This window comes from Dermacentor variabilis, chromosome 9 (genome assembly GCF_050947875.1).
Source record: "Dermacentor variabilis isolate Ectoservices chromosome 9, ASM5094787v1, whole genome shotgun sequence".
NCBI lineage: Eukaryota > Metazoa > Arthropoda > Arachnida > Ixodida > Ixodidae > Dermacentor > Dermacentor variabilis.
In genome coordinates, this window is record NC_134576.1 from 86,001,749 (window position 1) to 86,022,081 (window position 20,333).

The 20,333-nt window shown below is 46.8% G+C and overlaps 1 protein-coding gene across 10 annotated transcripts in view; it reads left to right on the forward strand.

Annotated features, from left to right (window-relative positions):
• The window catches only part of axo (axotactin), a 206,452-nt gene that overhangs the window by 114,640 nt on the left and 71,479 nt on the right, over positions 1-20,333 (forward strand). For all 10 annotated transcript variants that reach the window (XM_075668602.1, XM_075668599.1, XM_075668604.1 and 7 more), the window contains 9 exons: positions 2,508-2,863; positions 4,845-5,008; positions 6,054-6,224; positions 7,615-7,881; positions 9,705-9,811; positions 10,908-11,065; positions 13,304-13,452; positions 16,345-16,649; positions 17,680-17,816. In XM_075668602.1, the coding sequence (XP_075524717.1) occupies positions 2,529-2,863; positions 4,845-5,008; positions 6,054-6,224; positions 7,615-7,881; positions 9,705-9,811; positions 10,908-11,065; positions 13,304-13,452; positions 16,345-16,649; positions 17,680-17,816 (1,793 nt within the window). In that variant the 5' untranslated portion in view covers positions 2,508-2,528. The remainder of the gene's footprint in view (positions 1-2,507; positions 2,864-4,844; positions 5,009-6,053; positions 6,225-7,614; positions 7,882-9,704; positions 9,812-10,907; positions 11,066-13,303; positions 13,453-16,344; positions 16,650-17,679; positions 17,817-20,333) is intronic.

Here is a 20,333-nt window from a genome sequence, read left to right on the forward strand (position 1 = left end):
TCGAATACGAATCGAATAGTGCCAGAAGCGAATCGAATCGAGTAGTTTCGAATATTTTTCGAATAATAAACAGCCGTTATCACGATTAATATAAGACGATGTCTACATACTAGTATTTTAAGTTTAGTAAGTTCCTGTAATTACACAGTACGTTATAAGGCGTTGTATATTAGGAGCACAAACGGAGCACTACGAGCAAATAGTAGTTTGTTTGGATACACAGGGCTCTTCAGAGAGTACAAATGATCGCTGTACAGCCTGTAAAGTATGGCCACTTAAGCGACGTAGCCTGCTTCGCTATGCAAGTTCCCATGTTTCATGTGTATGCTCGCGGGGTGAGAATTTACCGTAATTTTGCTCCAATTTTATGTTTTGAAATATTCGAAAGTGTTCGAAAACTATTCGCCTTTGCGAATAGTGGCTATTCGACTAGACGATCGAATCGGATAGGACGATATTCGATTTCTTATTTGGAAAAATTCGAATATTCGCAGTCCCCTACGTAGCGGAGGATTTTACATATGACACCACGCACACGACGCCACACATATTTACGTATGGCACTGCAAGAACTAGATAATTAAAAAGCACAAATCCAAGAAAAGAAATTAACGACGCATGCAGTGAGGAAAGTAGTGAAGCATATCGTACAAGCCTGTTTTTAATTAACGTAACACTTAATTTCTCCAATGCTATTTCTGGCCTCGTTCTGTGTTTCCTTCGCGTTCTAATTAATACGAATAAATCGCTGGTAGAAAACACAGCAATGCCTTTAGCTCTTTGTGAACTGGCGAGCGACGTAGTATGGACTCACGTGACCCGCCGCTGTGTCTTAGCGGCTGTAGCGTAGCGCAGCTGAGCTGAGGGTCGCGCGTTCGATCCCAACTGTTGTTGGAAAAGGTCGAAATGCAAAAAAAGGAAAGGAAACGGGAAAAGCTCCTGTTTGGTTAGATTTAGGTGCGCGTTGTAGGATCACCAGTGGTCGAAATTTATCAGAAGGGCACCGCTAGGGCGTACCTCTTAAGCAGACCGTAGTTTCGACACATAAAACCCTAAAATTCGATTTGATTTTGGATGCTCAAGTACCACCATATCAGCCATCAGAAGGCAGCGCATTCGTCCTAATTCAAGACGAATAATTGCGTCTTTTTTTTTCTTTTTGCACTAATGTTTAGCTGTGAACGCCCCGAATAAAAAAGAAAGACGCCCCTGTGCCCCAGTTATTGGTGTATAGCATGTATATAGCATGTATATATGTATATAGCTATATATAGCATGTAGAGCACTGAACAGTTATTCATGAAAGCATCGACATACTAACTGCAAGCAGCACCGTTGCTCATTGCCGGGAATCTCGAATACAAATTTTCCTAAGTAAGCAGAAAGCCTACCAACTAATCCCCTCCGTTCCTGTTCTTTTGTTTCATGCACTGGCCAGAGGTACGTGCGCGTGGACGTTTAGCCCGGCTCGAACGATCCTGCGATCGGACTTGTCCGCTCGCTATAACGCACTGCCGTACTATTCTTACTGGATAAGCATATTCGCCACATGGACAACTTAAAACGCCGTTTTCCTTGCTTCGTAAAAGCGGGATGACTAGTAGAACACTCGAGAACAAGATGAATTCGTCAAGGATATCTGACAGGCGCTTATTCTGAAATGCTACCGATCGTGTCGCGATAGATAAGCTTCTCAAGTTTTTTCTTAAATTTTTACATCTTTGTTCTTGTTTTTACGACGTGAACACGCCAGCTTCCCCACGTGCATGTAGCATAATAGTTCTTTTGTTGCACAGCGTTAGATGTTTTCGCTTAACGCTCACGAAATGGGAGGCCTCTTCGGAGTTATATATTTCTGTGCCGAGTTTTCATTTAAGCTTTTCGTGTAGGCTTATAATAGAAGTTGTTCGGCTATTTGCGTGCAAATTACACAAGCAGAGGCATATCACCCGTAGAACCGAATTCATAACTGCCTCGGCGCCCCTTGGTAACTGTCCGATGATATTCGCCTGTCATGCATCCTTCCTTCCAGACACACACAAAAATCACAGACACGCGTAAACCAGACACAGAGCCACACTCTCGCAGCAAGTACCAACTATAGGCCAGCAACTAGTTCTTCCTCCGCCCTGTGAGCTTTCTGCAGGACCAATTTGCCATATTCAGTGTCTCTGTGCTTCGAGTTGCCGATTACTCCGGCCTAGTTCCGCGGTCTGCTTGCCTCTTAGTTAGCCGAGGTGTAGAGCGACCGCCCTGTAGATGCGTTGATTCCGGGCTCGATCCTTCTCCTTTCTTTTCTTTCATATTTTTTTCTCTTAAACCCGTGTCTTCCAGTCGAGTAGATGACAACTTAAACTTTCATGAACCTTCATCCAGCTTGCGATATTATGCAGGACTGATTTACCACATGCTGATTATGTACGCTTCGTTGTCTCCATTCAGCGTTTACAAATGCTTACGCATTCTCGCTTCTTTCAAAATCTGGCGACTGCTCGCACCTTTTGCAGATAGACGGTGCGCCGGTAGCCATGCGCCGCGGATCGACGATGTCGGGTCGCAAGTGGCCGCGGGTCATCGTGGCCGCTTGGCTCGTCCACCTGGTGGCGGCCGAAATAGGTGCGGTGTCGCAAGGAGACGCCAGCGGCGGCAACGGCCTGACGTCGTCGTCGTCGGCCGGCGAAGGTGCGGACGACGTCGGCAACAGTTCCGCCGACGGCGCGTCAATTTCTGGTCCCGGTGGCGCCAAGCGCAAGCTGATGCTCTCTAGTCAGGTGTTCACCTTCCTCAAGGAAACGTCCTTCCTTCGCGTCGAGCCGACCTTCTGGCCTCTGCAGCAGACCAGGGAGATCACCTTCTCGTTCAAGTGAGTCTTCGCAATCCTCACTAGAGTGGTTTCGCTTTCCGCGATGGATGATGTGTTAGCATGATGTGTCATACGCCATAAGCCCACTGCGCGTGACTGAAAAAAAAAAAAAAAAGAAACGTTCGCACCCTTTGGACCTTACCTTCTTCGCAAACAATAACTCGCTCGTTCTCTGTCTCGCGCGCCTTGTGGCAGCAGTGCATTCATGACCCCAGACAACTTCCGGCCATGCATTTCTGCAAGTCAAGTTAGCCAAAAAAACTGAAGTTTTTTGCGCATAATTTACCGTAGGCACATATTGTTGATGTGTTCAGATATAAAGAAAGTGCGACATGTGTCCATCTCATGCATGGGCCTTTTGTTTTTGCAGCGAACAAAAAATTCATTTCTAGAACGCTCCAACTTCACAACAAAACTTACGCCAGCTGGAGGGTTCTGTAAATATATAGGCTATTGTAACTTGCGTTGTTCCAGAGGGCTTAACGGGAAGTCTTTTGGGAAGCCTGTTTGTAAGCATGAAAAGGGTCTATAACTCTGCGTGCCCGGTACTTCCAGGTCACCAGTGGCATGCACGTTAGCAGCGTGATCACGCCGTCAGCGTTGGCCGTCGACGCCTTATGAACCCCATGCAGTCTCCTGACGTGGAGCCGGTATAAAATGAGACGTGAGGAACAAATATTGCGCGTTTCTGGCTGAAAAAAAAAGAAACAAAAAAAGTTCAGTGACGATTAAGCGGTCAGTGCGAGAGAAACGCCTTAGCATTACGTCGCACCTCTTTGTGGTCCCAGACCTATTATTTAAACCGCATTGTACCACAACGCTAAGCATTATGCAGGAGCTCACTCGACCCGCACGTCCTGAGCCTCTACGAGGAGCGAACTGCAACTGACGGTGGTACGGAACAGACCACCGTTTTAGTTTTCTTTTCACTTCGACACTCCTTGTGCTAACGACGCATGTGAGTTAAAGTTGTGGGCGCTATGCTATTCCATCTCGTGTCCGCTCAAGACATGTCTTAGTCGATTATTCGATTCCTGATGAACCGCTCTTCGCGGCTTGCTCGGAAACAAACTACTGTGCGAAGCTTAGAAGCCTGCTCGAGCTACCACCCTTTGGAGATGTGCGTGGAACGCAATAACGCCGGTTATGTCGGTGCTGCTTGCACCTGGGTATCGCCTTTAGAAATATAATGATGATGTCTCGTGCTCCCAATGTCACTAGCACATTTTTAAAAACTTGTCGGCATCAAGTGTCGCGTGTCGTTCTCGGCGTGCTCGTTTTATGGGGCGGTGTTGTAGCAGTATCTTGGAAAGTAGGCGGCGCGTCTTTCTATTTAATTTACTTCAATTCAGAATGTCCCTAGAGGGTAACATAGCGAGGGGGACAGGGGGAGGGTGCTGTACAATCAGCTGGTGTGAGGAGTAGTATAATAAATGAATAGCAAGCGTGTTATAACCAAATCATAGCTGTAGTAGAAACAGTGCAGATCAATCAAAAATAAAGGGCGGACTAAAAAGTCAGCACATCGGCAAAGGCATGGCATACCACATGTACTACAACACACAATCGCTAAAACAATATGATACATACGTACAACTCATGTGCGCTGAAATACAAAGCTCAAGTCTGTAAAGGAGAAAATTAAACGGGTAATTAATGCAACGCATGTATGATGTCATTCATAACAAAAAGAAACATGTCGAAAAGCATGTTGGCGGCACAGTGTACCGGAATGCGTATCCCATTGCAGAAATGCAGGGCATCAAATATATCAGCATCAGAATGCAAGTCGTCAAAGGTAATTAAATACGTAAAAAAGAAAGGTAAAATATAAACGTCAGTTTGTGTGCTCAGTATGCAGGAGGTCCTAGCTGGAACTTACTTATGTTGCATTCAGTAGCGATGCTTATAGAAGCTCATGACAACGTTCCGCTACACGAAAATATGTTGCCACATTTTTTTGTCATTTTTTCCCCCGCAGAACGGAAAAGCCGCACGGGCTGCTCATCTATCACCTGCTGGAGGAGTCCTCCGAGTCGGACAAAGTGCCAAGCTACGAGCTCTACGTCATGCTCGAAAACGGCAGGCTCAAAATCATACACATCCTCAACACGGAGGGCAACGAGATCTTCTACGTCGGAAAAGGTATGTCTGAGAGACGACGCGTCTCGTTTAGCGACTCTCTTCACTATGGACGGAGCTATTATTCTGTTACCACTGGGTTGCACTTCGATACCTCTTCTCGTCCGCCTGTGGCGATTGGTCGAAAACCGCTCGCAGGCTGCTCTTGCTTCACGAATGCGAATGAGTCCGTTAGCAGCCGACGTTCCCCACGATTGACTAACGCGGATGGATGAATGGATGGATGTTATGAGCGTCACCTTTGGAACGGGGTGGTGGGTTGCGCCACCAAGCTTCTGCGGGTTCCTCGCGCGCCGCCTGTTGTCAGAATGGTGAACTCGGAGAGGAGAGAACAAGACAGGGTTTCTTTTCGAAGAAGAAGTCATAACTTCCTGCCGCTGTAGAAAGCTTATTCATTCAGTTGAGTACAGAACAAAGTACGTTTCCTTCTGGGCACAATGAATTGGGAATGTGACGGTTGGAAGTTTTATTTTTCTCAAAGCAGGCGCACTGCTGCCTCTCAAACGGCCTGGAAGCCTCAGTGAACGCCTTATGGAACTGAAATAAAATGCTTGCTTCGCTGCAACTATTTACTGTCAAGTTTCACTTTAGTTTCCATTGAAGTTCCATGAGTAAAACGGGCTCAGCAATGAAATGAATTGTACCGTGGGCTTTTGAAGAGTGAAATGCTGAGACTCCATAAACTTTGTCCATGTCTGCTGTACACTTCATCGCTTCCGCCGATGAAGAAAACTCTTCAAGAACAGCAGATGCTCCGAAGGCATCAAGTACGACGCCATATTGAAAACGTCGCACGACGACGAATTTGCTTGCTTCTGTGATTGGCTCGTGGAGTAACACAACGCCACGCGGTCCCTGCGCCTTGGCTGCCAACTGCTGTTTCTTTAAGTTGTATCCTATAATAGGAGTTTTTATAGGAGGATCTGAAGTGTTAGCATGGCCTCCGTGATGCGGTTGCGCGCGCAGCGTGCGCCAAACAATCTCGGAGGCCATGGTTCCAGGCGCTTTGGTTGCTCACCGGCCTCGCGTTATGTTCTCGCGCTCACAGGCCTCAGCCGCGACCGGTGGCACACGGTGACTCTACGCGTGACGCCATCTGAGGGCGAGATGCGAGTGCGGGTGGACGACGAGGACCTGAATATCAAGCTGTCCTCCCTGGTGCACCGTGGGGGATACGACATCGGATCCGAGGCCACGTCATCCTACCTCTACTTTGGCTGTGAGTGTTCCGAGGACCGACAAAAAATACAAGCCAAGTGTTTTACCTGATACTCTTGTTTCGCGGCCAGTTGGGTATATTGTCTACAGAAAGGGGATCCCGCTGAAGGTAGACCTAAAAATATAACTACCGGTTTATTGGTCCTGCTCGCATTGATTACTGGTCACACACATGGTACGATTACGGGGTTTGTTCACAGCACCTATTATTCAGGCACATCTGCTAGGCCGACCTGAAAGTAAGGTCAGTTGGGAGCGCAGTCATTTCTCCGGTGCTACTTACATGTTCGGTCCGTTTGGCAGCGTCGCATTTGTTGCTCTTTCTGGAAAGCATTCTTGGTTTCCTCGTGGCCGAATGTCATGCGTATATGCCTAATGACGGTGCCAAATTACCTCATTAGTTAACATACCAGAAGTTGCCTGCTGCAAGAGCTCTGGCTATGCCTGTATGCCCGCGCGCGGTGACGAGCGACGGAGCAGTGGCCGCACGCAGAAGCATCTTACGGGTTCCACGGGTGCAAAAATTGAACGCGAGCAATGGATGCACAAACGCACAAATTAACAAACGCCACGTGGTAGTGGCGTTTGCGTGTGCCTGCGTGTCCACTCCTTCTGTTCAAATTTCACAGCCCGTTCTATCGTGGCATCAAAACCCCAGTTCACCCAACATGTTTCGAAGCGTCCTTACTATAGGCGGGAAAAAGCTTGACCGAGTCGTGTCGCCCGTATGATGCAATAATTGCCAGCCCCTACGATTTTACCATAAAGTGTGCCAATTTTAGAGCTTGTTTAAAATTTTCGTATCGACGTTGTGATTCTTTATTTGTACCTAGTCAAGGGGTACAACTGACTTCGAAAGGGCAAGAATACTGTTCGCAGCTAAGTCTTTGGAGTCTAATTTTTCGGACTTGCCTACAGTAGGGACACCTACCTAAAGAATCAAAATAAAACGGCAACGGGAATTTCGGTCCCTTTTGCGCAAGTATTTCACGAATAAACGTCGTAAATATTTGTGTCTCTTGCGCCAATAAGGCAGAGTACTTATCCGCATAGTGTCCTTGCAGACCAAAGTCTACGAAGGTAAATAAAAAAATCAATCTTTCGAGTAATCAGCCAACTTTTCGCGTATTTCACCAAATTTTAATAGTTTGCTGCTTCGAAACAGACTATTCTTCACGTTGCCAAGTTTCGCGAGTTTCCTCCGATGTGCAAACACATTTGAAGCGTACACCGAATAAGTATTTCACGCATAAATGGGATCCTCGGTGTACGACTGTGGGGTCGCGTTAAACTTTTCTCTCCCCCTCCCCCATCCCTATACCTTGCTTACATTCCTCTCTCTTTCTTTCTCTCTCCCCTCGCGCGGTCCTCTCCATCGGACGGCCCGCCAGCCATCGACCCGAAGAACTCGTCGGTGGACATGCACTACAACACGGACAGCTTTTTCGGCTGCCTGGGCCGCGTCAGCTTCCGGCTGGAGAACGGCAGCGCCGTGGATGCGGTGCTCGCGGTCGAGGAGGACGTGGTCAGGGACTGCGTCGACCTGTGCGACAAGTACGACTTCTGCCTCAACGGCGGCCGCTGCGTCAACCACTACAGCTACTACGGCTGCGACTGCTACGGCACCCACTACGAGGACCACATGTGCGGATACGACAGTAAGAAAAAAAAGGGGTGGGGCTGTGTCGGCCACGCTGTTCGTCTGCGCTTGCGCACGCGTCCTGTAGCAGGACTGGCAGAAAAAACTTCGGCGAAGAGAAGTTGATGCTTCATTTTGGAACGGTTGTAAAAAAAAGAATATCGGCATTATTCGATGCTTATGTAGAGCTTTTTGGCAGCAAGAGGAAGGGTACCAAGCTGAACAAAACGCTGGCAGTAGAAGCGTAGCAGAAACGACGAATTCCGTTGTTCGTGCTCTTTGTTTCTGTAATTGCTGCGGAAGCATTCAATAACATTTGTTGAAGGAGCTCCGACGTGCAATACTGCTGTAGCGCATACCTCCGTTCCAGTCTTCCACAACTGCACTTTAATTAATTAACTAATTAATTCCCTGCTGAAAGCATAGTGTGCGTCGCAATAATTTCGAATGTGTTATTTCTTAATATACAGGTTGTTTCAGCGAACACATTCAAAAAGGATTGAAAGGTTGCCTATGGCAGATATCACAATTCTAGCTCATGAGCTGGTCTACTCGATGAGGCGGACACTACTTGCACAAAAAGTTTGAAATGCATAATTGACCGATTATCAAAAATTCACGAATGAAGTATTTAACTAGTTGCCTTATGGCCCATATTGCAATTCAAAATTTTAACCGTGGACTTCGCTGAGCGAATCCGCCTCGAACGAGTTCTCAGGATGACACCAATTTCGAGATATCATCTACCGAACTTTGCGGAGAAATGCATTGGTGTCCCAGTTAATTTGCGAAGAAAACGTTGGTTTATACATTGAAGCACACAAGTAACTGGAACGCCAATGCATTTTCCCGCAAAGTTCGGGAACTAATATCTCCAAACCGGTGTCGTCCTGAGAATTCGTTCCAAATAGATCCCCCTCGCGAACTACACGGCTAGATTTTGTCAAATTGCAATGTGGATGATGAGGTGACTAGTTAAAAAGTTAGTTAGGGAATCTTGGTTAATTCGTCGATTTTGCATTTCAAATTTTGGAGCAAGTAGTGTCCGCTGCTTCGAGTAAACTGCATCGTGAGCTATAATTGAGCTATATGCCACAGGCAACCTTTAAAGAAATTTGAAGGTGTTCGCTGAAACACCCTGTATATTACTGTGGGAATAGTGCAGCATATATTCGACGACCACTTTTATGCAAGAATGGCGCGGAAAGAGCCTGAACCATCATCATCATCATATATTAAGTCCACTGCAGGACGAAGGTCTCTCCCTCCGATTTCCAATTACCCTTGCGGTGCGCCAGCCGATTCCAACATACATGTAATTGATAGAGTGCATGCGGGATGAAAACTGTTGTATAATTAATTTGTAACATACTTATTATTCCGTATTTATTCAGGGACAAAAATTATAAGGCAGGCTCAGGTTGAAGGCCAGCAAATGCGGCTCGACCTGCGTGAGTAAAGCTATTTTGCACCGTTCTTAAAAATATTGAAGTAAGGCATGTTGTTTGGCTAGTCGGTTCATAGATTCAGCAAAATGTTAAACTGCGCGAATTACACAGCTGACATGAACAGAAACATAGACGCACACACAATGCACTTTGTGTGTGCGTCTATGTTTCTGTTCATGTCCTGTCTCCTTGGCACAGTTTAAAATGTTGCTGAACTTAAGCATATAAACAAATCGTAGTTTGTGTTTTTTTTTGTAATAACATTCTACAAAAATTTTCTTAGCTAATGGATCACAGGAGTGGGCTTCAGTAGCTAACGTTGCTTTCTAGGCTGATGACTCTCAACCAAGTAACGCAATTTTTCACAATTTTTTTCTCCCTTTTCGATTCCTAGATCTGACTACGGTAACCTTAAGAGGCAACTCGTACATCATTTACCGCATATACGACTGGAAAGATCGCGTGCACTCGGACTTCAACAGGATCAGCATGATGTTCAGAGTAAGTACTATTAGCTTTTTTTTTTTTGCTTCTTTTATGCCATCCGTTTCGATCACTTTCCCGGTAAACACAGTGATCAGCTTGTCCCTAGAGGCATTGATGTTCACGCAATACCTTAATTACCGGAGACGTGCACAGCAGCGACGCCGGTGGCGATATCTTGTGACGCTTTGTCGAGCCACAATGAATCAGACACGCTTTCAGCTTACATTGGTGTTCTTTACCAAGAAAAAAGTGAATAAGGCTTCATAATGACTACGTCGCTTGCTGATGATTTAGACCAGTAGTTAGGCAGAGTATCATTGGTTACTTCTATCATCGGTCTGTGTCCTCTATGGTGAAAGTCTACGCGAGCAGGTGGCGCCACTAAGCGAGTCGCTCTGGTTGCCTAAGGACAAAAAACACACCGGAGAAAATATTCACGACAAGATGAGGCATGCGTATGCTGCAGCAAAAATCCGGAGACCACTCAGCAGATCCTAATGGAATGCGAAGGGATTCACACAGTGAGACCCGAAGGTAACGCATACCGTCGTCTGCAAGCGCTTGGATTTAAAGCGGACGAAAGCATCAACCGGTCAGCATTCGAGATAAGCTAGAGAAGTTTGGAGTATTGGTGGACAAAAAATGCAGGTAAGAGATTGATGCGACCGGATCCGTTACAGGCATAGGAAGAGAAGAAAGGAAGATTGAGGAGATGTATGCAAAATTGATAGAATGAAGAGCAAGTACAGAATACCTGACTAACTGAAGCAGGCTAGGTGACTATTTTTCACCATCCAGTATTAAAGGGAATGCTAATAAATCGTCATCACCATGATCATGCCACGTTTACGTTTCCGGTATCCCGGCAATCCTGTTCCGCAAAGATCAATGCATTTAAGGACAAGCTACGGCTCCCGAATATTCGTTGGTTTTGTGAACTGTGCGCGAGTTGAACTGAATTTCTTGTGACATCGTGCCTGGCGTGTGCCAAAGTGCATTTTTGTTTCTGCGTTGACGTCATCGCACCGCGCCGAGTGTTATATGCTGCCACCCCGCACATTTCGGTAAAGTATACATATGTGTGCGCAATGTCTCTTTATTTCATCTTCAGGTATACGTTCCCGAAGCCGTCCTTTTCCTAGCCACGGGAGAGCACGACCCAAAGAACACAGTCGCCGCCAGCATAAAAGGCGGCGCCCTTTTCTACAGCATAGACTTTGGCCGAGGGCTGCTGAACGTCACCATGGGGTCAAATCTACACGACGAAATGTAAGTACCAGGAGAACGTTAGCTTTTGCGTAAATTTATTTAGTGCTGAGCCGTTGCTTCTAAATAACGAACATTGCCTAGAGAGTGTGTCCAGAGATTTGAAGTGAACTATGTCGCCTTCTTGTAACTATTTTGACTGCAGTTCCGTGACTACGTGCAGGCTAAAGTAGTTTTCTCGTGCTGGAGCACCTCTTTCTTGAGATTAATTTTGCTGCTTCGTCATATTACGTCTGACCGGTTGGACTGGTTTTTCTCCAATATGGCTAAAGTAGCACTACACAACCGAAGTGATACTTTATTTTTTCGTGGTACAAATCTCAGAATGTGTGTGCACAGAATAAACGCCGGTGCGTAGGGGCTCCTATAAGTGTCGGTGGTTATTGTATCTGGAATACGCCGTAGCTTTATAGGCAGATGATCGGTGTGGCTTGTCTTGCGTAATGTATTTGAGTTCAGTACAACTATGGGATTGAAGGGTTTATAACGTACCACAGCGTCACAGAATGTATATGAGCGACTCTGAGGCACTTACGAACAATTTAAACGCCCCTGATTTAACTCTCCCTACATATTTTGGCCATTTTAACTTATCTTGACATTTGCCCAAAGCCTGGTACACAAGCGTGCTTGCAATGCGCCCTTACCCGAATGCGGTCGCCGCAGCCGGAAAACGAACCGGCAAGCTCGTGCTTAGACGGAGAACGCCATAATTAATGAGTCATCGCGGTGGGTACAGGAAAAGTCGATAAGTAATACATGCATAATCATTTCTATGCTTATTCAACGATGAAAACTGTCCGTGCGTCACGTGAGGCAATCGCTTTGAAGATAGGACCCGCTACAGTGAGCGAATTCACATTCAGCCTCTCGCTTCAACGCGAACTAAGCGGCGAGAACACAGCGCACGCGAAGCTACCAGCACTTGGCGCTGTCTGTCTCAATCGCAGATCGCTTTCATGATAGGGCTCGCTAGAGAGAGCAAATTTAGCTTCGTGCTGCCTCTCGCTTCAAGGCGAACTAAGTAGCAAGAACACAGTGCATACGAAGCTATCAGCACTGTCTCAATTGCAGATCGCTTTCATGATAATGCCTGTTACAGCGAGCAAATTTACCTTCGTGCTGCCTCTCGATTCAAGGCGAACTAAGCAGCAAGAACGCAGCGCACGCGAAGCTGTCAGCACTTGGCGCTGTCTGTCTCAATCGCAGATCGCTTCCATGATAGGGGTGCACACCGCCGCACCATACAGAGCCGCCTACGGAGCATGGTTGATCACGGTTCGTAATGATTCGGCGCTGATGGATAAGGCGCCAAGCAGCGATAACGGCTTGTAATGATCGCAGGGTCGTCAGCGCAGCTGGCACCGCCACCTGTAGTAGTTTTTGCTTGAGTGATTGATTCAGCGTGCGCTGCCGTCCGCAGCAGTTCGTGTCGCCGCAGTGCTCTCGTTTATATTGGTCAGACGAATCATTATAACATTCATCATGACACCGGGCTGCGTGGAGATGAGCGATTGGCACAATCCTTACGCATACTTGGACAACTCCAAAAGAAGTTCCTGCGTGGCTTATGCACATTTGTGAAGCCTTTTTCCTTATCGCATCGATAATATTGTAAGACAAAAAAAGGCTAATAGAGAAGGCAATTGGGTCACTTTTGTACAGTTGTATCAGTCGCTGTTCTATTTCTCGCGGCAGCGAGTAGAAAATAAATCTCCATTTTAAAGTGGCTCTATGCAGAGAAAGTTAATGACATCGGTAGAGATAGGCTTGTCATGGTACTCTAGCTCAGATTGTCTTGGATGAAACAAAGGGAGTGACATGAGAAAACGAGAACCGCCCACACTAACGCATCAGCGTATGCAAATGGAAATTAAGTGGTCCACACGGTTTCCGGCTTATCATTCGGCAATATCCTTATCTCGGTGTTGCAGTGCCAGATCACGCGCGGTATTTTGGAGCCACTAGTGCCGTCCTCTCGATTCGGAATGCAAGAGAGTTTCTATATGCTCTTTACGTTCTACTGCTGAGCGCGTGGTCGAGGGTGCGATGACCCGACCTCGGTGGCCGCATTTCTATGTGGGCGAAATGGAAGAACGCTCGGGCACTTTTATTTTCGGCGCATGTTAGGGAACGACGGGCGTTCACAATTCATCCGAGGCCCTGCGCTGCGCAGTCGGCCATGACCAATTAGACAGTTTTCGGGGGCGTTAAACCCACGATTTCACTTCTTTCCTCCAGGTGGCACAATTTCACGATGGTCCACAACGGGAACCGCGTCACCCTGTACTTGGACAAGACGATACATACGTTGCACATCAGCGACACCAACTACTACCTGCACCTGGACCCCGACATCTACATCGGAGGAGTGCCCCACGAGGCTCCAGGTACGAAGCAAGCTCACGAGCCAATCGTGGTAGTGACGGTGATGTGTGGTTGAACAAAGCGGTAGTTTGGGCTAGTTTGTCTGGCATATTCGGAATCTGAATAGCGCTGAAAAGAGGACAGCCGTAGGATACGACTACGCACGGCGCTGACTTCTACATGTTGATTTCGAGAAGCTGCCCGCTGAGCTAACAAGTGAGTAAAGTTGAAAAAAAGAAAGATAACGAAATTTGCATTGTGAATAATTCAGCGCATTATAAAACTGTATTGCAGTGAACCCGTTATAGAACGCATTGAAAAGCCTTGTTAGCGCGATACGTATCTTGAGTGCAACACGTGTCTTACCGCAATACGTACCTGTTTTGCGGTAAAGCAGCTTCAAGCATTTCCGTCTGTGTGGAACGCGCATGAAACCTTTGCCCAAAATTGAACAGGTGAATGTACAAGCATTGCATCCCTGTTTGAAGTTGAAGTTTATTTATATGCAAAACAGAGGTACGTAAATGTAATATACAGACGATGGTCCCAAAGTGATGATACTGAAAACGGGACCCTCCGTTAGTAACTACAACAGAATTGTAAAATTGTTGCAGCGTAACAGTGGATAGCATAACAATACATTAGTTGCAAGAAAAGCATATGGTAACGAAATAAAAAAGAAAAACCCAACAAATTATGCTCTAATCGTTGTAGTGTAACAGAAATAACTAAAGTGACAAAAATTATACAATTGTTAAAGGCAAAGAGGAGAGAAAAAAAAAAGGTTGGGGAATTGACAGTCTTAAAGCTCTTGGACGGAGGATGGTTCGCTATCTTTGATATGCTGTCATACGCGGTTTGTCATGTGCAATGAGATCCACATAAAAATGTGCATTTCCGTCTGTGTGGAACGCGCATGAAACCTTTGCCCAAAATTGAACAGGTGAATGTACAAGCATTGCATCCCTGTTTGAAGTTGAAGTTTATTTATATGCAAAACAGAGGTACGTAAATGTAATATACAGACGATGGTCCCAAAGTGATGATACTGAAAACGGGACCCTCCGTTAGTAACTACAACAGAATTGTAAAATTGTTGCAGCGTAACAGTGGATAGCATAACAATACATTAGTTGCAAGAAAAGCATATGGTAACGAAAGAAAAAAGAAAAACCCAACAAATTATGCTCTAATCGTTGTAGTGTAACAGAAATAACTAAAGTGACAAAAATTATACAATTGTTAAAGGCAAAGAGGAGAGAAAAAAAGAAGGTTGGGGAATTGACAGTCTTAAATGCTCTTGGACGGAGGATGGTTCGCTATCTTTGATATGCTGTCATACGCGGTTTGTCATGTGCAATGAGATCCACATAAAAATGTGCTCTTACTTGAAATGTAATGTTAAACTTTAGCGCAGTGTATTGTATGTTGTGTACCACCTTGCCCATTTCGCGCTGCTCAAATGCAAAGCGACATGTAATGTAAAATTTAAAGAATTCGGTTTGTTTCCTTAAAACAATGACGCATGTAACTATTTATAAGTTCCTACCAAGCGAATTGAGCTTTACAAGGCGAAGTCATTTGATTTCCGCTGGCACTGTAAACACGCTAACGTTTAATAAACGCACCAATTGATATTTTCATTGGCAAGCGGCACTCTTTACTACCATAACGGCAAGTTGTGTTATCCATGTTATGCGTGGCATCGCCATTCTGTATGGTGAGCCGCTGTAAAATTTTATTTTACAGCGGTTTTTTTCTTCCATCGCGCCCACCCCTCGTTGCGCGCGATGGAAGACGGCGCGCTTCCTTCCCACCTTCCTCCCTTGCCAGGACGAGATCGAGCCACCGTCCTCAGCTCACTGCCGCCCGTTTTCTTTCACTCGCACCCACAGCATATGGTGTGCGGCCGCGATGTTGTTGCACTTAGACTTTATACGGAATATCAAGTCGACGCTGACACTGACGGCGATGACGATGGCGGTGATTCACCTGGACTGTCCATATATTTGCTATCGCAATAAAAACAAGTAACAAACAAATAAGCGACGTGGGCCATTGCAGCAAGAATCTGGGTTTATGCGACACGGTATTGTCAACGGTGATTCCTAGCTCTATTGGTCCTTTATTGCGGTCATACTTAGGTCGTCAGCTTTTATTTATGTTTCGCATAGATTGGACCCGGCACCTGTAACGGTAGACTGCTGCGGTATCAAAAAAAGCCGAAAGTTGGAACCGGTGTGCGTCAATTTGACGTGCTTCACTCTTGTACATGGATTCTGGTCCAGACTCCCCATCTTAGGAAGACCAACCCAGGCTTGGAGGCCAATATTTAAATCTGAATTTCATTATTTTGTACATCACAATTTCAACCACAGCTAATTACCCCTAAGTTTTTCTTGGCTTCATTGCCTGGTGGATTTATATGCTCACTTAAATAAGCGTAATATTACCCTCATGCAACATTTGTGAGTGGGGGAGATTACAGAATATCTCATCTGCATCTTTCCCCACTACCAAGACCAGCGTTTTCATAACCGGACCGTGTTAGAGCACATGCGTTCAAGGTAATTCTCAGTGGCAAATGTCCTTTCACCGTAGCCGCATACGTCGCAACCCAGATAGCGAGATATGCACTGCGGCAGTTGCTGAAGTCTACAGACCTCAGTGACCCTGTATTCTGTGTGTGCATTCGCGGGGGCACACACCGACTGTATTTTCCCTTTCCTTTCGTTGTTTCTTCTCTACTCTCATCCCCGTTTTCCCTGTGTAGGGTAGCAACAGGGCGTGTGTCTGACTGACCTCCTGGCCTTTGTTTTTCCTTTCCATCGGTCTCTAACTGAATATGCAAGTCTTCTAGTACACCTGCAGCAACTTCTGTGTTGAGCCAAATGCAATACCTCCATTCCCTGCAGGGCTGGCGACGGACCTGAAGTTCGTGGGCTGCTTCCGCGAGGTCTACTTCAACCGGGACAACTGCCTGCAGTCGCTCCGCAAGGGCGAGCCTAAGGCGCGCCACGACGGCATCTTCCCCGTCGAGTACGGCTGCGCCCTCGTGGACACCATCCCGCTCACGTTCCCCTTCGCGGAGTCTCGGCTCACGCTGAACTTGCCCAGCAAGACGCGCCTCGACATCTCCGTCGACTTCAAGACCGAACAGAACGAGACGGTCATCGCATCCAGCCTGCTCCGCTCCGACAAGGGACAGGGCTTCTGGGAGGTGATTGAAGCTACATGTTCATTTAATGCACATACATACGTCTTTATTTCCCACCTTGTTTTCTCTGTTTGACCGCGCACTTTGACATAGGGCATATTGTGGTTAAATAAACGAGCACAATCATTCCTCGTGAAGAGGTTGCATGAGTGGCCTATCGAACGTATTGTCCCGAATTAACCGTTCCTAGGCTATGGGCTCGTCTGTCCATATCGCGGCACCTCTAAACAAATCACTTTCTTTCGTTTGGCATTTGGTTCTGGGCACAGCCACTGCAGATGTCGATCATCTGCTGTAGGTGCTGGGTAGTGCAATTTGGTAACTTTCCAGGTCCTCGATTGCTAGCGCAGCTTACCGGAAAAACAAGGGCTTTTCCAGCCCGACTTTCCGCGTTGGATTAAGATGAAGGAATCAGACACACAAGGTTAGTAGATCAAGTGTGTCCCTTTGGAGGAGAGATTGTTTTGGCTACGAAGATGCAGCAGGGGTCGGAGAGAAAAAACAAACAAACAGTAAATGGCTTGTAGGTCGTCAGCCGCTAAACAAGTGTAGCCTCCGAGATCCCCGATTGAACAGCAAACTTGGCGTGCCATCTTGAAAGATCCTGGGATGGCACGCGAAGCGAACTCTGCAGCTGCTTCACACCGGACATGGGAGGCAATGTGGTTTAGTGCCGAGAAAAAAAAAACGATTGTATGACTCCTTGCGTCAGATGGGACGTATTGGCAGTGTTTGCTACGGGCCAGGGAGGAAGGAGTGTTGCGGTGCTGTCAGCTGTCGTAAATGAAATGTTCTTTAAAATTTCACCAAAGCTCGGTCTCTTTCAAGGACAATTAGAAAGTAACGCCGTCGTTCACGGGCCTCGAAAGAAGGTCAACGATGCGCTGTAGACAATGCCGAAAGAAAAAGCTTTGTGCACAGAAAATGAGTGTAGTGAACGCCTGTTGGTGGCAGGCCCGGATATTTGTTACTTGGACAATCATCTTCGATTGTTCCGGCTTGAATTCCCTCCCCCCCCCTTGTTTGCCTGCAGATTCGTCTCAAGAAAGGCACCGCCATCTTCACCATCGTTCCGGATGAGACGAACCCGTCTCACTACTGGTTCCTCAGCAAGGGCAAACAGCTCACCGACGGTCACTGGCATCAGGTTGGCGTCATTTTTGAGAACGGGTAAGACTCACTTGTCTTCGCTGAATACTTCACTGAACAGTCAAACGCCTTCATAACGAAGTACATGGGACCTCCCAAATCCTTCTTTACACAGGTCATTTCGTTGTAAACGTTTCCCACCGTACAACAAAGTAGGCAAAACACGTTTAACAAAAGAAAACCCTTTATTTAACAGGAATTTAAAAGAGACTTAGTGAAACAGGTCGCTAATATTTTTGTGCACGCTTTGTCAAAATGCGCGCCTGCAGCGTACCTTACTGCACCGAGGGTCACAGCATGCTCCGCGACAAAACACAGGACCTACGCTACGTAAACCTGCAGATCATCGAATGCCGCTATCGCATCCGTTGCCGTCAAAATTTGCCGTTAGTTTACAGAATATTCCTCACTGCGGCTACCGTCATTGCCACCGTGGATGGCCTTGAAGACGTCGTCATCGGTTACGATTACTTCATCACGTCGTCATCACGTATTCGTCACCCGTCGCACCCACTGATGCGTTACGTGCAAATGGCCGTATCCTAGAGCATTGCAACAGGACTACTTCGGTAACTGGCACGGTCGTCTAGTGCATCGCTAGTGTTTTTTGTAGCGCTAGCGCAGAACGAACCTTGATTACATCTACTGATGGCACAACTGCACCGCTACGTGTTGATTGTTGTAAAGCAACAAGTCAGCAGTGGTCGTCGCCTAAATTCCTTTTTTTTTGTGTGTGTAGGCAAATCTGTGGTGGTAGCCTTACTTGTAGTATAGCGTTCACAATACACACGAAAGATAGGAATTTGGCTGGGTAATAAAGAGCCCTTCGTTATACTGGTCATTAGGTGTAAATGCGTTCGTTGTAGAGTCAAGAAAGTTCCCCTCCCGCCGCTTTGTGAGTGCCCCACTCAGTATTACTTATGCACAAGTGGTTTAAAGCTGCGGCTGAGAACTTCTCCTTGAGGTGCCACATGTTGAACTTATTATCAGTCCGAACAAGATGGAGCTCGCGAAAAACACAAACACCCAGCACGAACAATATGAACCCTCGTCCCGTGTTTATGTGTAAGCGGGCAGCCCTGGAAATTACCTGGGGTGTGTCTGCCGCTTCAACAGCAACTCTAGCCCGTCGGTGTCCAATTTTGGCTGACGCTGCTAGCTTATAGCGGTGATGTGAGTTCGCTAACCGGCCTTTCTATGCGTGTAACACAACTCAAGATAGAGAAGGCGCTGGTGGAATGTGCACGGTAAATATTCACGAGCCGGAATGGTAGCTGCTGCTATTAATGCGTTAGTATTAGGAGTGTCGAAGTGGGGAACAATGTGTTTATGCAGTAGAACACGTTGTGGATCGACCTAGTTGGTTCACAGCTTTCAAAAGATGAAACGCCAACAGTGACACTCCACTAAGAAGGAACGAAGACGGGACAAGGAGCAAAACTGTTTGTGTGAAGTGCGATAAACCGATCGTATGTATGTATGTATGTATGTATGTATGTATGTATGTATGTATGTATGTATGTATGTATGTATGTATGTATGTATGTATGTATGTATGTATGTATGTATGTATGTATGTATGTATGTATGTATGTACATGTATGTATGTATGTATGTATGTATGTATTTCTCTCCTCCAAGAGAAAGGCCGTGTGTCCAGTGAGCTCCTGAACAACACTTTGCGATGTTGTGCACGCGGTTCGAATCACGAACCCGGGACCTCGAAGAAGTGCGATGTAATGCTAGCGCGTTTCTCTCGCATTCACCGCTGAATCGTCACTGAATTTTTGCCACGACGCTGTTTGGCTTATCACAAGTGCAAAGTGTAGTCTTCGACATAGCAACAGCAGCCGACCCACGCTCTGGGAAGCGGAGGTGGGTATCTGAGAAAAAAAGCCTCGCGAAATTCGCCTGTCTGCCGTCCAGTCTGCGGGCATCTACCCCATACTCGAACATTGATCGATATGTACCGTGAATTCAGGTCTGGCGCGCGGGAGGCACGACTCTAGTGTATTCCCATAGGACAACTACCCCCCCCCCCCCCGCTCCCTTTACCTCTTCCTCCCCACCCCCTTCAACTCTTGCCGGAGACTTGACGGGCCACCTCATTACCGACAGAACGCAATCGTGCCCTCTTATCACTATAAATCTCAGCCATGCCGCAGCCGGCAGTCACGCGACAACTATAGAAGAAAAGCCTTAGGACTCCTCGCCTGTGACTCTTACGCTGGGTCGTGCACATGTCCGTGTGACCTAGTGGCTCTGCGGCCAGGCCGTTGTCTTTATGTGTGCACGACGAGGGGTGCTTGCCGTAGACGACTGCGTAGCAGCTGCCCAGCGACCTCGATTGCCCCCACCCCTTCCCCCCGCCTTGCACTACATTTCGTGTTCAGATAAAAGAAAATATGCACGTTTGAAGACACACGATCCATTAATATCGGTCGGAAAGCCACCGCTAAAATACGAGGCAACGGGACCAACCACAGTTGCGTATCCCAGTGGCTGTCGCATTCTGGTGGTCAGCGCCACCGGAATGCA